The sequence below is a fragment of the Siphateles boraxobius genome, unplaced genomic scaffold, assembly GCF_051911475.1.
Source record: "Siphateles boraxobius isolate OS27281-9 unplaced genomic scaffold, OSU_SipBor_1 35, whole genome shotgun sequence".
NCBI lineage: Eukaryota > Metazoa > Chordata > Actinopteri > Cypriniformes > Leuciscidae > Siphateles > Siphateles boraxobius.
Genome location: NW_027508975.1, coordinates 15,668,832 through 15,690,745, shown reverse-complemented (window position 1 = coordinate 15,690,745; position 21,914 = coordinate 15,668,832). Strand labels below are relative to the sequence as shown.

The window sequence follows — 21,914 nt, the reverse complement described above, 5'->3', positions numbered from 1 at the left end:
AGACTATCAGAAGTGCAAGGTGGCACGCACGCGTTCCTCTAAAGTACACACACACACAACCCACAGAAAAATGTGCATCAGTATCGAGTTCTCTTTCGGGCTTGAACGAACCATAACACACAAATTATGCCAAACTGTCCGTTTTGTCGAGTGTCCTCATAAGAGCAGTCTTAAATTAGTAAAATAAAGTATTTTATTTTAAAGCGTAAATTACTCACTCAGACACGGCGCCAGGATGATTATTATACTGGCAGCCTAATAATCATGAATGCACGCTATCTTTTAACACATCTCCGGCGAATGGCTTCTTGAAGCGCAGTGAAATGCAGCTACCTATGTGGCGACCCTGATGGATCGAGGTTGTTCCTTAACTTCATTTTATACGTGCAATTCACACGAGCTCTAAGCACGTGCAAGTTTGCGCTTATAGCTATTAATGTCGTGAAAAATACATGGAGGACACTGACAATGCGCTGACAGACAGGACCAAGAAGGTAACATTTAATAAAGTCTCAACTTTCAAATTTGGTCAGTCAAAGAAAATTAAACCATAAATAGGCAGACTATTTTGTGGCTCTTTAGTCATGACAGATTGCACTTTTTTTCAGTAAGCTAGGCCTATGTGTTTTCAAGGCTTCAAGGTTTTATTGAATGCTACCTCTGACTAAGAATGCATTACTTTGCACTTGTATATCCTTTTATTTTGGAATTTTAAGAGCAATAAACATATTACAATGTTAATGAATTCATGTTTTATTTCAATCAGATATGTAAATCAACATTACAACATTGCTATTAGTCAATTAATGGGGAGATAATTGAGAATCGAAATCGAATCGGACTGGGAAAAATGAATCGTTAGATTAGTCGATGCAACGAAAAAATAATCGCTAGACTAATCGTTTAAAAAATAATCGTTTATCCCAGACCTAGTCATATAGTCTACTGCTCTGCGCTTTGAGAGGAATGACACGAGCAAGAAAGAGACCATCTCTTTTCGAATATTTTCGTTTTCTCCTGATGTTCCAAAGCAACTGACACTTGTTGTAAAAGGTCTGAAGAGTGAATTTTATCTTCCGCAGGGTCAAGACATTTAGGCTATGTTTGATTTTGCGCTGGCAGAGAAAGCGCAACTAAAATCGCCGGCGTGTGTGAAGTACGCTATACAAATAAACTTGACGCGCCTAAACATGTCCAATAAAAAGCACAAAGCAAAAACTGTGTTAAATAGATTTTGACATGATAGCAAAAAGGTATCTGTCTTACAGCATTTTTTTCTTCTTTACCTCAGTAAAGAATGCGAATATAATAGACCTAATTAAAAGCGAATCAAAGGAAGAAACTTTTATAATCCCATCTAATGGGCAATGGGTGAGACACGAGTAGAGATTTGGGAAAAGAAACAAGATTCCATGTGCAGTGGAATAACTAATGGGTTATTTGTTAAATTCGCTGATAATCGGGTGACCAGATCGCAAAACAAAGCTGACAAAGCTTAAATTTATGGGCTCACGTACCTCCCTCATTCGGCTGCAATATAACATTTAATTGCTAACCTATTATTTATTTTGTAAGCAAAGCTATGTGCTTCACTCCTGTCATAATATTAACGTAAAACAGCATTCAAATACAAAAAAAGGCGTTTTGGTGTACCGTCGGTGGTGCTACTCAACCAGGGTGTCAAGTCCTATGTGGCAACAATGACTGTGTGGTCGAAATTATGGTTCCTATGATTGAAAAAAAACTAAATTTAGCGATATTAGAGCAAATACATAAATGTTTAAAAATATATATTGAGTTTTGTCAAAATATTTAGCAATTATTTTAGCTGTATTGCCCACATCAATTTAATTGAATTGAATTTGTAGCAAGGGGAACCCATTCATTTTCAATATGAGTTGGTGCGATGTGCCATCAATCAGGGCCTTAAATTTATTTTGGAAAATGGGGGGGGGGTCCCCCCCTAGGTTATTCTTATGGGGGGGGGGTAATTTGAGGGTGGAGGGCATTTTTTTAATTACATTTACCTACATGTTTGCTTACTCATTGTATTTGTGTTTTTACAATGGGGTAATTGTTTTTTTGGGGGTTTTTTTTTTGCTTAAGAGTTTACACAACAAAAGGGAAGCTTGATTAAAATTTTTCAATTAAATTGAAAAAAGTATCAAAAATAAATAAATAAATGCATGAAAGAGAAAAGTTTAGGTCTAACACTAGCAGGGTGGGAAATTAACTTTTTACTTTCACAGTGGCTGGTGGATGCCCAATTTTACCAGCCACTTGTATTTTTTTACCAGCCACTTTTTCTGGAATTCAAATTTATGAATGAGAACTGTGACTTTGATAACATTGACGTCCATTACAAATATGTAATTCGTTTTATCCATTTAACAATATGAGTTATGCTGCACTCAGGAGCCAATTTATGTTTTCCTCCGTGGATATTCACGGCGCACGCCCTTTAAAAAAAAAAAAAAAAAAGCAATATTCAGCACAAACAGGGCTACCATAATATGTGAACAACATGTATGTACATGTTTGTATTTTTGAGAGAATTTTATGCATGGTTATTTTACAGTTTATTTTTTAATATTAGTTAAGTCTGTATGACCATAAATAATGGAGTATTTAAATGTATTTTGCTGCTATTTGAAAAAAATCCAGCAAAACGCGCCAGCGCGTTCGTCGACCCCAGAGGGTTAACTCGATAATAAAGCCGTAAAGTAGGCTATCTTTCAACTCAGGACAGCACCAATTCTCACAAATACAGATAGGATTGGAGATGAAAAGTTTAACTGACACGTAATCGAGCTCCAGAGCACCCACGGTATCGGCTCCTATCCTCGCGGCTGCTAAAACTATCGCTAAACTAAAAAAACGATAGCTATCTAGCCATCACAAAACACAACTTCAAGTTAGTAATTTACTTGCACATCCAAACGTAGTCCCGAAAAGGTCTGCCCTTTTTGCCGATCACATGGACGTTTCTGAATAGAATTGGTCATATTCATTATTGACTCTATTTTAAGGTTAGTTGTTCCTCTAATGAACAAATTGTTTGCATTTTCGGACGACACATAGGTTCGACAGTAAGTACAGTACATGGACTGTTCGACGGGAAGGTAGGCTAACCATTCCCTCGTTTTCCCTTCGTCATCAATGCGCCACTTGTTCGAAAAGTTCCTTCACTTTTTATTTACTTCGCCCTCAACAGTTTGTACATTCATATACTGCTGACTCCGCGGCGGGCCTCTTAACACCGGGTATTTGTCGCCACTTTTTTTAAATTTTCCTTTCATCTGTACCTCAGCTCAGCTATAGCCTATGTGTCACGGTCCGTTCAGTGCCGTGTCCGTGCGCTGTGCGTGTGCACAGCGCTGAAAACCAATCAAATTAGTTACTCGACAAAAGTGCATTATTTTTACTTAGCAACAGCATTCTTTGACAAAAGATGTCCAATCTGTTACAAGGAATGTTTTAAGTAGTAACCAATAAAAATATGTTTTACAATTCACCCGCCACTGTGGCTGGTATACAAGGCAAAGTCACCCGCCACTTTGAAAAAGTACCAGCCATTGGCTGGTGGGGGGTGCTAATTTCCCCCCTGAACACTAGTATTCAGAAATAATCAAATGCAAAATAACACTGAGTCTTTTTAGTCCTGTATAAATTGAATACATAGGCTATTAATCCTGATTCCTTAAAATTAATGCTATCTTTTGTTGTTTTATCTACAATAATGACAGACGCATATTAGGCTACTGTCACTTTCTCCTCTTTTAAAAAGGACTCCCCGTTGCTAAGCAATCATTAGCCGTGTTCTCCATAAAGACGTTTCAGCAAAGGATAAATGGCGAACTTGAGCACGCAAAAGACGTAACTTGAACGGCCCATACTGTTTTCATTATCCTGTCACATGCTTTTTCTTTTTGTATTATTTTTATTTAAGTTTTACTTTATTTATTGTGGTTTAGAGGATGCTCATCAAGACCCGAATTTAGACATAATGTTGTGCTTTTGACCGTTAAAGCGCTGTAATTCGCGAAAAATAAGTTTTGTTACTCGCAAACTGTTTGTTATGTGGCTTTTTCACATAGAAAAGCATCTCTCAGTGCGAGTATTGAAGGGTTTAAAATCGCTTGAATGTTTAAATTGGTAAGACTTAAAAAGACGTGAAAATGATTAGGGCTGGTACGGTTACCGCAATACCGCGGTCACGTGACTCCAACCGCGGGTCTGAGCTCGTCACCGTCATCACCGCAAAAAAAAACATTGGCCTGCACATGTGTGCACGTTGTGTCTAATGACATGGATTCATTGATTCTAATGAATGTGTTTAAAGCGGTTTACCGCTATACCGCAGCCCTACAAATGAAAAAAAATTTAGTGACGATGCAATCATGGCCCGGTTGTGCAAGTGACATTTCCTTCAACTGTCCGAACTCCTGAAACGCGAGAGTCTGGAATCGCCGCCTGCTGCTGCAGCGCTTGACGCTTGCCTTGTGCACCCGGTTTTAAGAGAAACGGAGAAGACGCGGCAACGCTGAATACTCACGCAGTTTGAGAAATTGCGTCTCGCAGAAAGTTTTTAAATGACTGATTTGATCTTATATGTTTAGAGTCATTTACTCATACAACCTACATGCTAGAGTTATTGAGTGTTTGCGGGAATTTCCTGCATTATAAACGCAAGACCTGCGGGAATTATTAAAATTATGTGCAATACCCGCAATCCCGTGCCGAAATTCGAGCCCTGATGAGGAATGAATGAATTAGTGCAACAAAGTTGAGTAGACTTTACCTTTATGCAGATGAATGGTAAGACATTGTGGCTCCTGCCAATGGAATTTGAAAATGTGGAGCCATTTTACCATTCAGGTCAGATTAATCCTTAATTAATCATCTCTTAAAAACCACCAAAGATTCAACATGATAGTTTGATCTGTATTAAGGACATTTCTGTTCCTTTTTTATTGAAAGTAAGCTAGGTTTAATTGTTCAGTCAAGATGTCCAATTAACAAACAATTCAGATCCCTAACTATGATATCACTAATTATAAATGTACACATTAATTGATCTTTTAATTTAACTTTTTTTTTTTTTCCTATAGAACCAAGCAGCCATGGACAAGAGCCAACAAGTGCAGAGAGCCAAACTGGCGGAGCAGGCCGAACGCTACGATGACATGGCCGAGTCCATGAAGCAAGTAACCGAACTTGGAGAGGAACTGACCGACGAGGAGAGAAACCTGCTCTCTGTGGCCTACAAGAATGTTGTGGGCGCTCGTCGGTCTGCCTGGAGGGTAGTGTCCAGCATCGAGCAGAAAACTGAGGGCAGTGACAAACAGCAGATGGCTAAAGAGTACCGTGAGAAGATTGAGACAGAGCTGAAGGCCATCTGCAAAGACGTTCTGGTAAGCTTTGAAAGGGAAAGAACCACTGATAGGATCATAACAGGTACAGAGTTTGACATTTTAAATGGAATATTGTGAATAATGTCTTGTCAGCAAGGTTCATTTTTGGTCTTAACCAGAACTAGGGTTGAAAATAAAGAACTGATTCTCATTCAGAACTAGTGTTAATTTTGTGTAAAAAAAAAAAAAAAATACAACTCTGGAACTGAATAGGGTTGTCCAGTTTCGGTACCTTAGTAAAAACTATTGTAACTATTTGGTTAATTTAGTTTTATTATTTAACTAACTGATTTATAAATAGTAAATAAATTAAATTAGTTTATTTTTAAGTCTATTAATGATAGGTAAATGATTCATTAAAACATGAAGTCTTCAGTTAAAAAAACATTGCATTAGGCTTGCTGCAATAGTCGGTGTTACCAGTGTTACACGGTGTTTAGCCGCACACCAATTACATCATTTGCCCACCACGGCACCGCCTCCCACAGTCGTCATGTTTTTTCGCTTCAAAAACATGTTGTAAATCTACATCAATGACGCTCTTCACCGAGCGCTTACAGAGATACACACGGGAGTGTTTGAAAGCAGGTGTCTATCAGCAGACCGGTCCCGTGATAGACGGCTGCTTTTGCTTTCAAAAGCTCCCGCTCCCGTTTAAAAAAAAACTTTCAAACGCTTCCGTGTGCTCTCAAACGCTCCCATGCGTTGATCATTGTGGCCAATCACAGACATATTCAATGAGCGCATGAACACAATGGCCAATCAGAAGTGCTTACGATTTTGCTCAACAGCGCTCAAAGCGATGACAAGACGATGGCAGAAGATTTGTTTTCGAAGCAAAATGTAAAAGCGAATATTTGCTAATATTTAGTCATTGTACTGTTTTTATTTTTTTATTTTTTTGTGTATTTTTCATTAAGTATAATAATGAACCCACCATTCAAGCAATCGCCACACCAGAATTGCCGCTAATTCACAAGTAAAATGTGTACGGCCGCATGGGCATTCATAAGCGTTATAAAAGCGAGGTGGAAAGGGAGCCAAGTCCAAACTTTGCAGCATGTACTTAGCAGCGTGAAAAGTAAAACTTTTATTTAAATTATAAATTGGCTATATACATTTATATCTTCAGATGAGTTGCAGCGCAAGCTCACTGACTGAGAGAGTGTGTGTCTATTCTGCCCAATAAATCACTTATTTACATTTATTGTATACTTTGTTGGTTATAACGAAATAATTTGTGAGCATGCAGAGCTGAACAACTTTTTTTTTTAAAAATTTCCCAGGTTTTCAGTCAGTCAGTGGCTAGAGGTCATTGGTTTTGCCCAAAACTGTATCCAGAAAAGCAAAACAATAAGCATTTTCTTTGAATGATCACCAAATTAGCTCTTGGTTGCAAGAGTTTTTCTTTCTCTCAGGAAACTGAAAATTACTCTGTGCAACTGGATAAGGCTTTAATGGATCAGACAGGACCATGCCCTCTCTGGGCTGTTTTAGTTGGATTTTTGCCTGAGGCGTCTTAAATGGCTTTGCATTTGACATTCCTTCCCTTTTCCAGATGTTATTTAGACTGCATCCACAAGAATGTGATGTTTAATCTGGCAGTAGGAGGGTAATGGGTTGAAATTGGCTTCTACAAAGGGAGAACCTGCTGGACACTACATCTTGTATCCTCTAAACAACCTTACATTTTTGATTCTTCTAAATATTACAAGCCCTATTAGATGGTGAGATAAAGTACCATCTTGAAGTTATGAGGTGCTTGTGCCTTCGTTGGTAGTCTCAGCCTCTGACGTCAACACCCACGGACGATTGGCTGAATGTATGATGCAAATGGCACACAAAATTGGAAAGGCTTCAGGGATTTCGAAGTCGTCTTCTGACTGGTTGAATTCTACAGGATTTCTGGGAGAAGTGTCACGTTTTTTAACGCCTACCTGGAAACAAAAATGCCGTGATGCCAAAACCTGCTTATGGAAGAAGAAAGCCATTCTGTTTACAACTGTGACAATGTGCGCTTATCATCATCAACTAAATGCTGGATTTTCAAAAGTATGAGAAGTATGTAAAGTTCACGGCTCTTAAAATGCATCCAAGAGTTTTACACACCGGTATGTCATTGTAGGGACATCGACGTTACATTTTCATGCCCCTTAGCATGACGTGGAACAAAACAAACTGTGATTGTTTGCTTTACAGTCTGAAGGTCTGGCTACGCGAGACTACCTCGCTGGTGGTCCCAGTGTTCTTCTCAAAATTGAATTGGACAGAAAGAATCATTTTAAATGATGCACAACAAGAACAAAATGAAAATGTAAAGTGTATTGCAAAATGAATAGCTATTCACACCAAGTGTGAAAATATCTGTTGGGCTGAGTGGTGCTGTAAGTCTTGCGGTGATACACCATCTGCAAAGAACCGAGTATAGTTGTACATAAATGTTTATGGAACAACTTGTAAAGCAAAAAATACGAGCTTTGCATTCAGGTATTTTGAGCAGCTATGAATCTTGATGTTTCCATTAAAAATGGAAATTTCTATAGAAAACTTATGGGCATTCATTGGGCAGAAAGTGTGGGAAGTTGGAACCCTTGTACTTGTTCACTGACAAGGAGTGTGTGAGTTCAGCATCATATTAGATCTGTTGTTTTCAAGCTCAATTTTACGTTGTTACTATTTACTGTGATAACCTGATATGTTATGGGTATTCATTGGTTGGACTGTGAAAACTCATATCTTGTGCCTTGGATACAGTTTTCAGTTCAGTTTTGTCATCTTTGTTCATCCTGGGTGATGGTGAATGATGCCAAACTTTATGAAGTCCCTTTTGAAATTACCTGTTTTCTCATACTTTGTGTTCAGTCAATTGCGTTTATGACTTTGCTACTAGAAAATGGTCGCTGGAAAAGTAGACCGTTAGAAACGTTATTGTCTTGGACTGCGTATTCAGGTTCATGTGTGTCTCATCCGCAGCATCTCTTGGACAAGTTTCTGATCCGCAACACTTCTCCAGCAGAGAGCCAGGTGTTCTACCTGAAGATGAAGGGAGATTATTACCGCTACCTGGCAGAGGTCGCCACAGGAGACGAGAAAGCCAGTGAGTTTCTCTTAAATAACATTTATACAAGATCCACATTTTTCTTTTCTTAGTAGAATTTGTTTTCATTTGAGAAACAGATCCAAATATTAGATGGTGTTTGATGTTCAGTATGGTCTCTGAATGTGAGAGTTGTGCAGCCACACCTCCATCACACACATGCAGATTTTTGGGGGGTTTTGTTAGCTACCAGTTGAACAGGTCTTTACTTGTGCTTCCACACCCTGAATGGCTGATTATTGAAGGGAATGTGGCACAAAATCTTTTAAAACAGAAATGGTTTGTGGCTCAGAATGTAAGCCATACTTACAAGGTGTGTATACATATATATATATATATATATATATATTAGTGCTGTCAAACGATTAAAATATTTAATCGCGATTAATCGCATTAATGCCATAGTTAACTCGCGATTAATCGCACATTTTTATCTATTCTAAATGTCCCTTGATTTCTATTTGTCTCATTATTTTTTCTAATTTTAATGCTCTTATCAACATGGAAAAGTGGATCAGCAGTAAGTTTGTTCTTAGCTGTGGTATCCATGTGTTTCTGTCTGAAGTCATCCATTGTAGAGCTTAGATCGGGCCCAAAAAATCAAGCCCGACCCGAGCCCGTGCGCATTGTGTCCGAGCCCGGCCCGGCCCGACACATAAACTGTAATTATGAGCCCGAGCCCGATTTAAACCCGTCCATTTTTTTAATACGTGGGTCGTTATAACTGACGTTCTCAACTACTTTCTATGTTACTTTCTCCCGCCCGCAACATTTTTGTCCCGCTCCCGCCCGCAAATAGACTCTTTTTTTTGTAGGCTACCTCCAAATACTTTCGCCTACATGTCGCCACCATACACATCAGCATAAATGCTCCTGATAAATTATTTGTTATTAAAGCATTAACACACAAACCACTGTTATAACATAAAAGCAAGCAAGCAGCTACTGCGTGCATGGTTTGGCATGACTGAATGCGAGCAAAGTGCGCTCCTTTAATAATTCCTAAAAAGCTGACATCAGTTCATCGCAATCTCACACATCTGTTATTATCAATGAAGCTGACTGCACAATGCATCTTCCATAATATATACACTTTGTTTGTTATAATTTGAGGATTTGCCAGCATACAGAATTCAGCACTGAACAAAAAGTCTGCTTTGAGCGGTGAGGGGAGTCTATTTTAAATGCTTCTGATTGGCCATTGCGTTCAAGAAATCAACACATATGTCTGTGATTGGCTACATCCCTCAACGCTGCAAACATGTTATAAAAAGAAACTCTGGCCTGTAATTCGTTTCTATTTTGTTTTAGTTGTTCTTGTTGCTTTTCTGCAACATATGAATAAAAATGTATTCGTTTTTATGTTTTATTCATAGATATTTCTAGTTTGCGGGAGTCCCGCGAATCGTTTTATGCTCCCGTATCCGCACACAGAGTGAGTGCATTACCGCTCGAGTCCGCCCTCGCACTCGGCCATCAAATCTAGTCCCGCGCCGCACTCTATTGCGTTGAGAGTGCACGTCTCTAGATCGGCGTATCGCGCTCGCGCCATCCACTCAAAACGTAACGTTAGCCTACTACTCTTTGGCCGGCGCGCAAGCCCAAACAAGTACGTGCGGCGTGCCTGTTGTTTTGTTTCCGGTCTAGCTATCCGGTGTGATGTTGTAGTTTTTCTAACGTTACTAGTTGTTGCAACAGCATGTGAAAAAAATACAAGTTTGCTAGGCCAAAAAGAGCGTTAATCTCGCGATAAAAAAATTGACGCCGTTAAAATGTGTTTGCGTTAACGCTGTTAATAACGCGTTTAACGCACAGCACTAATATATATATATATATATATATAAGCAAACACTAGGGGTGGGCGATATAGCCTCAAAATTCTATCACGATATTTCAAGAATATTTGCGATAATGATATTTATGACGATATAAAAATATTTTTTTTGTTGTTGAAAATTTTCTTATGTTTATCTCGCCTAAATGTTTGCTCACTCATTGCGTTTTTACAACGTGGTAATTTTGTTATTAAGAGTTTACACAACACAAGGAAGCTTGATTTCAATCTTTGAATTAAATGTTAAATGTGTGTAGGTCTAACACCAGTATTCAGAAATACTACAGAAACATAATAAAGTAATCAAATGTAAAATAACACAGTCTTTTAGTTCTGTTTCCTGATTAAATTAAATACATAGGCTAATAATTCTCATTCATTACAATTAAAGCTATCTTTTGTTGTTTTGACGACAACATTAATGACAGACGAATAGCCTATGGCTGCTGTCACTTTTACAGCTAGTGCACGGATCCATTGCTGTTTTCATTATACTGTCTGTCACACTGTCACATGCATAACCGACTGTGTTTATGAGTATACTTACCAAGACCGGAAGTTTTACACAATTTTGTGTTTTTCCCCCCATTAAAGCGATATAATCTGCGAAAAATAACTTTAGTTTCTCGCGAGCTGTACTCTATGTATGCACTCAGTGCAGCTCTCTCAGAGAGTGCGCGAGTAGCTTACTGGATAGTTTAAAACGATGCACTGATGGCCCGATTGTGCAAGAGACCATTCAGTCATGTCCCGACTCCTAAACGCGCGCGAGAGAAGACGCGCATCGGCAGCCCCGCTGAACACTCAAGCTGTTTGTGAGATTGCTAAATCGTCATCGGAGGCTGACAGGCTGCTCTCGCGCTCAGACAGGTGTTGTTGTTGTTGTGCGTGCAAGGGAACGTAAATGCGCCATACGTCATCGCGTCGCTATATCATTGATATCGTGATATGACACTTTTTTTATCATGTAAAAATGTATACCGGTATTATCGTGGACGGTATGATATGGCACACCCCTAGAGAACACAATGCAACAAGAAATACATGGCACACACCAGGGTTGCATAAAATACTCAATACTTTTTAGTACTGAATGAAATGGAATGAAGTTTGTAGAATTAACTTTTGGTTAACCAAGTTGTACGGTATTTTTTTAACACACCTTCTGATGTGGATTCATGGGGGGGAAGCACGCTACAATGTTCTGTTCATTTATCAACTGAAAACAGCATTGACTAAAACATTGATTCTTTGGATTTAAGAATGAGAATCAATTCAAATCGAGAAATCTATATTTTTTTTACCAAGCCCTAATGCTAAAGGTTTTTTTTTTGTGTGTGTGTGTGTTTTTAAGAGCCTTTTATCAGGGACGAGCCAGTGATGCCTTAAAATGCTATCCATATTGACAGCCCACTAGGTTTTGGAACAGACCTATAGTGTCCCCATGAAGAGTCTTACATAACTGCTAATATAACTCTAGTAGTGAACTTAATATTTTGTTTTACTCCTTTGTTTGTCCTTGAGCTAATATACTGGCTCTGCTCCAAACTTTCCTGCTGCCTACCTAGAGAAATCATAGGCCCGCCAACATGAAGGCTGCTCCAAACTATGCAGCAAAATGATGCTGCTTATACCCAATACCTTGTTTTAGCCAACATCTATTGCAGCATCTCATGAACTGTCGCATGAAGACAATCTAAGAATACATTACTTTAAAGGGGTCAAATGATGCATTTTAATGTTTTCCTTTTCCTTTAGTTTGTAATGTATCTGTTTGTTTACGATCTACAATGTTACAAAGCTCATAGTCTCCCACAAAGTTTTTTATTCTATTTAACAGAGAACATTGATCCAGACCTGCCTAAAATTCCATTTCATGAAACAAATGTAGCTTTGCTTCCCATTTATCACTTAAAGAACACTTTAAATGCTTTGATACCACAGCAAAAACTTCTTATAAAGTTCAAACATTATAAAGTTCAAACATTATTAAAGACAAATGAACAGACAATAGAATAGAAAATTTACAAATAGTTAGGTCAATTACTTGTATTCAGCAAGATAAATTTAATATGTGAATCAAGATCTCTTTTGCCTCATGCATTCGAATGGTTTAAAAACGCTTGAGTGTTTTAAATTGGCAAGACTTAAAAACACATGCAAATAATAAACTTTCACTATATAATGGTTAAATGCAATTAATCTGCAAATCACATGTGTTCCTTACCTTGGGGCCTGGTTCGTACGGATCAACTACGATCCGTTGCACCCCTAATTAGAATAAGAATATCGGCTAATCGCGATTATGGTAAGGGGTGTTACATTTCCGACACGCTTGAGGTGTTTGGCCAATCACATTGGCCAAAACAGCAACAGTTTGGACGAGAGTGTGAGGTTTCCTTAACCACTACCTGATCGTGTTTGATGCTTTTGAACTCAAGGGGTCAGTCAGTTAACACTTAATAGAGTTAGAATCACATTAAGTAGCCACAGACTCCGAGTTTTCATTAATTATATATTTGTAAATGAAAGATGGAGGATTAGATCTGAAGGTCTTGTGTCCTAGTTCATAAAGCTCTTGAGACACAAGCTGCTAGCAGATTAATTTGAGAACGTCCAGTGTGACGGTTTTTGCCTCCTGTGCCTATCCTCGCTGTAGCTAATATCTCTACTTTATTACAAAAAACTAGCCCAATCTAGTGATTTGGTTGTGAAATGGCCAGCAAGTTGTTGATTTTTGTGTGCATCCAGCAAGGACCGTGCAAATGTTTATTGTTACTGCAGCTGCAGATTCAGGAGTGCTGCAGTACATTTCCTCAGCACAATCCTGCTCTACCTTTTTTCATTTCATTAATGAGGCTATTGAGTGATTTCCCTTCACATGTGGTCTTTGGCTGAGTATGTCTGTGAAAGTAATAATTCACTCTTTCCGATAGATGCACAAGGTTATTAGGGCTGCTGCTTCTCCCTGCAGGGTTTGATGAATTTTTAAGAGCCTGGTGTGTTTCTATGGCAGCACAGGAGTGAATGATCTGACTGAAGCTGCCATCTGTGGAAACGACAGGACCAGACAGTGCAGCAGATCCTAGATCAGTCTATGTTTATATAGTATTACAGTTAAGCTGCTGGTTTTTTTATAGATTCTTACGAGAGAGGAAAGAATATCGCTGATCTATTCGAGCTTAAGCATCCGCTGACCTACTACTGTCAGTATGATGGGCTGCATGATCATCGTCATGGCAACAGCATCTGGCTTATGTTTGTTGTCCAGCTGGGTGTCGGCAGTAGGCAGAACCTCCTGCGGGTGGGTTTAATATATGCACCGCTTGGTCATGGTCTCCCAAAGCTCTTCAAATGAACAATTACTACTGCTCATCAGGCACGGTGTGTGAAACACTTTTACAGAGCTGCCTATCTACAAATATTTATGTATTTCTCTCTGTGCACAGATCAATACAGGCAAACCGCAAGCGAACTATATTGTCTATATGAACAAAATGTTAAAACATCTGTTTTAATGGTCTCAGACACAAGGCAAGGAAAGGGCATGAAACTGTCTTTAGGACACTGGCCAAATAAAAAGCACATTTAAATCCGCTTCAGCAAATCCTTAAGAATAAATTGTAAATATTTTACATGCACTACTCTTATGATCACCAAGGATGTATTTATTTGATATCGTGAAATATTACAATTTAAAATGACTGTTTTAATATATTTTAAAATGTAATATATTCCTGTGATGTCAACTGAATTTTCAGCATTATTACTCCTGTCTTCGGTGTCACATGATCCTTCAGAAATCATTCTAATTTGTTGTTCAAGAAACATTTCTTATTATTATCAATGTTAAATTGTCAGGCTGCTCAATATTTTTGTGGAAACTGTGATAATTTTTTTTAGGATTCTTTGATGAATAGAAAGTTTAAAAGAACAGCATTTATTTCAAATGGAAATCTATTGTAATATTATAAATGTCTTTACTGTCTTTGACCTTGCTGAATAAACACATGAATTTCTTTCTTTTTTTTAAATAAGCAAAAAGTCCAAACTCCAAACTTTTGAGTGGCAGTGTATATTGTTGGCCTTAATTTGTTCTGTTTTGTAGGAAAGTATATATGAATCATTTTGTATGAAATGATTCTTGCATAAATAATTTTTGTTTGTTTACAGATATCATCCAGAAGTCTCAGGAAGGGTACCAGGCCGCCTTTGACATCAGCAAAGACAACATGCAGCCCACTCATCCCATCCGCCTGGGCCTGGCTCTCAATTTTTCAGTCTTTTATTATGAGATCCTGAACTCTCCAGAGCAGGCCTGTGAACTGGCCAAGAAGGTTAGAATGGATGCTCGTGAAACTCAAAGCTCATACACAGAATAATGCCACTTGAGCTTTTGTGTTGAATGAATTTAATGTTTAGTATCATTTATTTATCCATGTATCTGTTTTTATGTAGGCTTTCGATGATGCCATTGCTGAGCTGGACCAGTTAACTGAAGATTCGTATAAAGACAGCACACTCATCATGCAGCTACTTAGGGACAATCTGACAGTGAGTTCTTGTTTTGTGATATTAACCCAGTGAGGATATATGTGAAGAACTGAGAATTTCTTGACTGATAATCGTGCAGATAACTGATTTTGCTAGCATTTAACCCTCACCTAATTAAAAAATACGTATTATAATATCATTGTAATCATAATAGGAATCAGTAAAAAATACAGATCAGGCATTCTTTGAAAATGTCTCAATTAGTACAATACAGCGAGCTTATTTGTTTTACCTGTACAATTTTTGCAGGTATTCAAGTGTGAAAATCCTTAAATGCATTTTCGAGGTGTTCTCTTGTATTGAGATACTCTTGTATTCAAAAACAGCTAAATGGTGTCCAATGGAATGGAAAGCAGACAGCCCTTTAAAAGTAGTTCACCTCAAAAACCTATTGAAATGGAAAATGAAAATGTCCTTGATATTTACACCGGTAAGGGTCGACCGATTATCGGCACCGATATTAAACATTTTTACGGTTGTCGGTATCGGCCATTTTCAAAACTGATTTGCCGATAATTTAATTTTGAAATGCGCTATATTGACGCAGCCACCTCTGTCGGAACTCATCACTCTGTAACCTAGACCAATGTCCCTGAGAATCACATATTGGTTGTCCCCTAGTAAGGGGTTACTCTATCTTAAAGCTCCCCAGTGTAAAATATAATTTTTCCACCCTCCCGAAATGCCTGAAATTGGTGCTATAAAGTTCGCCAATCACAGCAGTTCTTGCTTTCTAAAAGACGGACACACAAAGTGTTTGTCATATATCACAACTATTCAGTGTTTTAAACCAGATAATCTTTATTTTAGGTTTAAGACATAAGTACTTGCAAAACAATACATTTATAGTTTGTAAAATACATACTGATGTCTATGGAAGCAGCAATAATAATCCTTTTGATAAAGTACATTTGATAAAGTACACTACAATTTGACAAAGCGTTTTATTCATATCAGATACACATTGTATTGGTAACTATATAATTTGCTATATTCTTCTCCCAGTTCACCGGTCACTTACTTTCATGTATTTCGGGAGAAGAGGGTAAACTTGCCTGATGTAAATCTGACAGATCCAATTCTCTGAACAGCAGTGTGAACTAGCGGGGCGGTGCCCATCGTGCGTTAGGGATCAACTAACATGATCATTATAAAGGGTTTTAAACGACAAAACGCATTCACGTACACATATTTGAGAATGTGAATATTAGATTGTTCATGATATAGTTAAGTCAGTGATTATTTTGAATAAAAACGGAAAAACAAAATGAAAGCAATAAATTTGTCATACAGCACTATTGTGGCTGGGGTGTGTCACGTGACAAGCATGCCATGGAAATAATAAGGTGAAACCCTTAAAAAACCTTTACACTGTGGGGTCAGCTAAAATATTTTAAACTTGCGTGTGAAAGGGTTAAATGAATCACGCAAGGTGATTTACTAAGGTTTGCTCTCGTTAATGTACTAGGGGTGGGAATCTCTAGGCACCTCACGATTCGATTCGATTACGATTCAGAGGCCTGCGATTCGATTCAAAAGCGATTATCGATTATCTGAATCTTTTGTGTGTGTGTGTGTGTGTGAATATAAATACTTTGCTTTAAAAGTACAAAGTAATGACCCATAAAGAATTAACGTACAATATATTTTATTAACATTGCAAAGAACCAACAGAAAAATAAATGTGTGCCTGAACTAGCAGCATACTTGTAGTAAATTAATAATATAACAACAACAGGTGTTCTGACGATTCATGCTACCCATCGAGATGTGCTACTTACTGGTGCATGTGCAGACTCATTTTTCTTCTGCTTACCACGCCCATAAATCTATGCATCCTTGTTGTGGATACTTGTAGGAAACTTTGACAGGTCAAAGATGAATATTTGATCATAATTTTTACTTTTCACACCGTTTTAAAAATAAAAACAGTAGGCCTACATTATACTGTACTCTTAACTTCGAATTTTATTATAATTTTATTTCATATAATAATATCATTTTTACTTGTTATATCAAATGTGATAATTGCTAGTTCATTTAAAATATCCAAATATGCTCCCCATACACTTACCCTGATTAAAATGAAATAACGATGTTATAATATTGTGAGATTTACACCATTATGGAAACAATAGAGAATGAATCAACATTATCTATGATCGATTTGCGTTTGGGTAGCATTTTTCGACGAGGCAGCAGAAATCGTCTGAACAGCGGTACAGCCCAGAGCCATAGAGAGAAACGGCTCTGGTACAGCCGAGTGTTTTTCCTCTTCTGGGTGGAAACGTGTCATATGGCTTCTCATATTTGTCGTGTTGCCGAAATATTTTAGTTTTATTCTACAAAGCTTACAACTAGTGTGGCTCTTGTCCAGCTCCTTTCCCCCTTCAACTTCATAGAAGCCAAAATATTTCCACACGTCGTCAGCTTTTAACGAGGAGGGTGTTTGGATTTCGCGCTCAGCCATCGCGTCTCTGTTATGTGCACACGCCACAGACAGACGGTCCGGGCACTGCACTTCCGCGCTGCAGAGTTTTGCGTTCCGTCAATATTACGTCATTATAAATAGGCTACATATCTAAAAAAAAAAAATTTTTTTTTTTTGAAAATCGATTTTTGACATTTGTGAATCGATTCAGAATCGTCCACGTCCGCATCGCGATGCATCTAAGAATCGATTTTTTCCCCCACCCCTATAATGTACTGTTATTTGCACCATTATTTACCACCTAAAAAAAGCATGTCTTAAACCAGACTGTAATTTGTGCTGCTCTGGGTGGATTGTGTGGGTCATTATGGAAATGATCCAACTGCATCTGTGTTTTTTAATTTGCGCGTCATCAGAAAAATACGCACATAACTTTCCACTCCCATTGGTGCCTTTTTGGAATTGCACTCACACTAATTTACCCTGTTTAGTAAATCTGGCCATAAGTGTTTTGATGGTGAAAATTTGAGAAAAATAAATATTTTACAAATCTGAACTATCCTCCAGAAATATAATATTAAGATTTAAAAATACAGAGCTTATGATACGATGCCTTAAATTATATACACATATAGCTTTTTTGAAAGTTTTACTTAATGGAACATGGCCGAAATATGTAAAATTCCATATTACTTACTGATGATCCTGATTATAAAGCTCAAATACAAGTTAACCTATAGATCTTGAAATAATTCTCAGCGAGAGACGTGGCGTTACTTGGCTGTATCTTTCCCTTGCGCACACACCGATGGATGATGTCGGTTTGGTCTTACGTCCACATTACATAAAACAATGGTGCAGGAAAACATGCTGTGCACTTTATAAGTTTGTTTTCAGCTGTAATTGCACTATCGGTGTCCTTTCTACCCTTTTAAATTTCTGTGTTTAATGTACCGAAATGTAAGTGGATGAATGTCTCGTCTTTGATTTTCAGCTGTGGACCTCTGATAATCAGGCCGACGGTGAGGAGACAGAGGAGGGCCGGGAAAACTAAAGCCAACTCTACAAAGAACCTTTTCAGTCAGCACAGCGAGAGACAACGCTGACGCTTTTACAGTTCCAGCTTCATACTCACCAGCCCGTCATTTGTGTGTGCGTGTTTGGATTTGAGAGTGGGAAGGAAAGACTGTGTTTGTGTACGTGTGTTTGTTTGGGGGAGGGGGGAGGGGGGTGCAACCAGCAGTTGTTTGTCTTTAAAATGTGTTAATTGTGGATTGGAGAAGGCAATATAGTTTGTTGGCTTGATGTGTTCATGTAAAAATGCTCAGTGGGATGCTTCTGCATCACTGATGCGAGTCACCATGAAGCCAACATCAACTTTGTTGTAGGTGCATATGTGAGAGAAAGAGAGAGTGAGTATGAAAGCGTTTGTGAGTTTGCTAGGGGAGCAATTAGTGATGGGTTTCTTGTGGCTTAGACTGAATTCTTCATTTTCCTAAAGAATCGTGGGAGATAAACCAAAAGTCAGTATGAACGAATACTTGTGTCAGATTGGGCTTGTGCAAGACATTCTACTTCAGTTGTCAAGTGTTTGATTTCTCATTGGTGAATAACGTATACAATCTGTCAACCAGACCTAAGATCAAAAAGACTTGACACATGGCTTATACTGTAACTTTGATATAAAAGTCTTGTTACCGGAGTAACGCTTTTCATGTGCTTATCTGATTAATACTGTTTTCTATTAGGATTTTCGGTTTTGTTTTATTTGTACTACTACTTACTAAATCTGTTTTTAGTTTGTTTTGTTTACTCTTTTGATACTTGCCTAAAATGCATGTGGCTTTAGTTAATCGGGGTGACTGGAGTTGGCTGATTGGGCTGCCTAGAAGCTGTCTTTGAATTTTCATACAGAACACTCAGCATTATTGTTATTTGTTATGGAGGGTGGGCGGAGGGATCTGGATTTCATGTTAGTGGAATTAAAACAGATAAAACAAACCACATGATCTCTTGTTCTTTTTGCCTTGCATTCAGTCTTGCATGCGTTTTTGAAACCTATTTCTGGGCTTGCTTGGGAAATGGGGTTGGTTTCTGGGACACAAATACGATTAAAAATAATTTTCAAGTGAAACAAAAAAGGGGGGAGGCGGGGATACTTACCCAAAATTGAAAATCTGCATAATGTACTCTACCTCATGTTGTTCCACACCTTTCCTGGAACATAAAAGGAGATTTTAGGCAGAATCTGCTGTCTTGTTTTTTCTCACACATCAAAAATGGATAGGAAATGGGGGTGTCAAAGCTACTGCAGAGCATGTAAAAAAAAACATTGACTACAGAAGACTTGGAGTGCATAAGTTGGATTAACTCCACTGAAGAAAGTAAGTTTGGAACAACGTGACGGTTAGTAAAATCTTTATTTTAACTTATACGACGCTGACGCGCTGCTTTAACAGGAAACCTACTCTTTGGCTTTGAGTGGTGTTAGTGGTCAAGTGGTTGTCTAATGTCTTCTAAGACCTGATTTACATTCAGAGAAGGAAATGGGTCATATAATCTCTGTGGAAGCTGCAGTCATTTGAGTTTGTAAAGGCCTTCGAGTCCTGCACCAGATTCAGTGGACCGCGCGCGGAGAGGTGACTTTCAGGACAGGTGACTGAAAAAATGCTGACTAACTTACATGACCTGATCTCACCAGTGTGCCATAGTCGTGAGCACATGTTGATTTGTTCATGTCATGATGCCTCTACTGTACTGAGCACACACCCACAGTGATTACTTTTAATGACATCCTGCATGTGGAAAACCTGGACCGATATGGGCAGTACTAAATTGTAAGTCTTTGTAAATGTATGTAGATTTAAGTCATGAACATTAGTGAATTTCGGTGACTAGAAATTCCTTTTTGAATACTGGAATTTTTTAACTGAAGTAATTCAGTTGTGAAAATTTTTGGCAGTGTGTTTAATATAACGTAATGTAATTAATATTATTATAGAAAAACTGGAAATATCAGGGAGGTTTATAAATTGGAAATAATTTATAAAATTCATACTTCCAGGTTTTATTAAATATGTTACGTTATATTATACACTTTGCCAACACCTTGACAACTTGCTGGGATAGGCTCCAGTGACCCTTCAGAGAACAGATGGATGGATAATATAAATATACAAAATCAGGGAATTTTAACATTAAAAAAAATATATATATACACTTGTCCATCAAATCAAATGAACTCTAGTGTCCCTGTATGTCTGGACACTTGCTTGAAAAGGCACTGTTCCTCTCAGTTTGGGTGTCAGTGAAGAGCCTCGGGCTACGGCTGTGGGATGGGCCCGTGTTGCCATGGAGATGGACTGCACTGAACAACAGTACTTATGTGGATTGTGGAAAGAGAATGAGTAATCAGCAGGAAGGGATGGGAGACAGAAACTTCTCTGAGTAATGACAAAGCACACTGTCAAGCGAGACAATGCATGTGGATTATAAAACACTTCAGAAGGAAACTTTGATATGAGTACCACCAGAGCCTCTGTAATGTGAAAGTCGTTTTTAGCAGCATTTACACTATAAGCTCACGATATTTTAAAGGACGAAGAACACAATTCAGTTTCAGTTAGGGCAATATGGAAGGATATAAACAACATTGTTCAGGAAATTATTAAATGTATAATTCCAATTTGCAATCAGTTTGTAAATATACAATGAAGTGTGCGGGATACAATGTTGTGGGGGAAAAAATGAAACCAAACTGCATTTGTGGCTTACGCGCGGACACTCACTCACTCACTCACTTGACAAACAGACAGACAGACAGACACAACTTTACTACCAACATCCAGCGTAGACATTTGTTCATGTGATGTCATAATTAAAACCACTGAATGTCTCAGTAGAAAATCCAGATGAGATCAAAGCAGTGCAGCTCAGCACTGCGGATATCTGCACTGTCAGTTCTTCAAGGTCTGTTACTCCCCCTATTGGTGATCTTCAGCACAGTCATCTACAGGCTGTTCATCAATCCTCTTACTAGGTAGAACTCACTCATGGACTGATAACTAAACAAGTAAACAGGCTGTGCAAGTAAATAAAATGCAACACTGATCGAAGACTATATTGCACCCCCCACCTCTCCCTTCAGCATGCTGTCCTATATGATCAAAGCAATCACGTTATCACCACTATATACAAATAATCCCTATTATTGGGGTTGAGGTGCAGTCAGTTATTGTTAAATTACTTTTTGGTAAGTGAGCATTTCTTTGATTTGATTTATGTCCCAGCTTTTATTTTCATTTAACAAACAGACTAACAGAACTAACATATTTGTGTTATATAAAGGTCAAAATAAAACTGTATTTGAAAGATTTTGCTTTTTGCAATGCCTTTTATAGATTTTAATGTATTTCCCTTACCCGTGACCCAGACTTTCAATATTAACCTAAAAAATTATATTTATAATAATAAATTATCACAAAGAATCAAATAAACATAAACTATTTTAATATTTATTATGTATAATTCTTTAAAAACCACAAATACAACAAATTTGCCCCTTGTCTTTTTTCTTTTTTTTAA

The 21,914-nt window shown here is 38.0% G+C and overlaps 1 protein-coding gene across 2 annotated transcripts in view; it reads left to right on the top strand.

Moving 5' to 3' along the window:
- Window positions 1-19,331, top strand: part of ywhaz (tyrosine 3-monooxygenase/tryptophan 5-monooxygenase activation protein, zeta polypeptide) — a 29,586-nt gene extending 10,255 nt beyond the window's left edge. For both annotated transcript variants that reach the window (XM_077196565.1, XM_077196563.1), the window contains 5 exons: window positions 5,112-5,414; window positions 8,388-8,511; window positions 14,519-14,682; window positions 14,804-14,899; window positions 18,325-19,331. In XM_077196565.1, coding sequence (XP_077052680.1) covers window positions 5,112-5,414; window positions 8,388-8,511; window positions 14,519-14,682; window positions 14,804-14,899; window positions 18,325-18,384 — 747 coding nt within the window. In that variant the 3' untranslated portion in view covers window positions 18,385-19,331. The remainder of the gene's footprint in view (window positions 1-5,111; window positions 5,415-8,387; window positions 8,512-14,518; window positions 14,683-14,803; window positions 14,900-18,324) is intronic.
- Window positions 19,332-21,914: the final 2,583 nt, after the last annotated feature.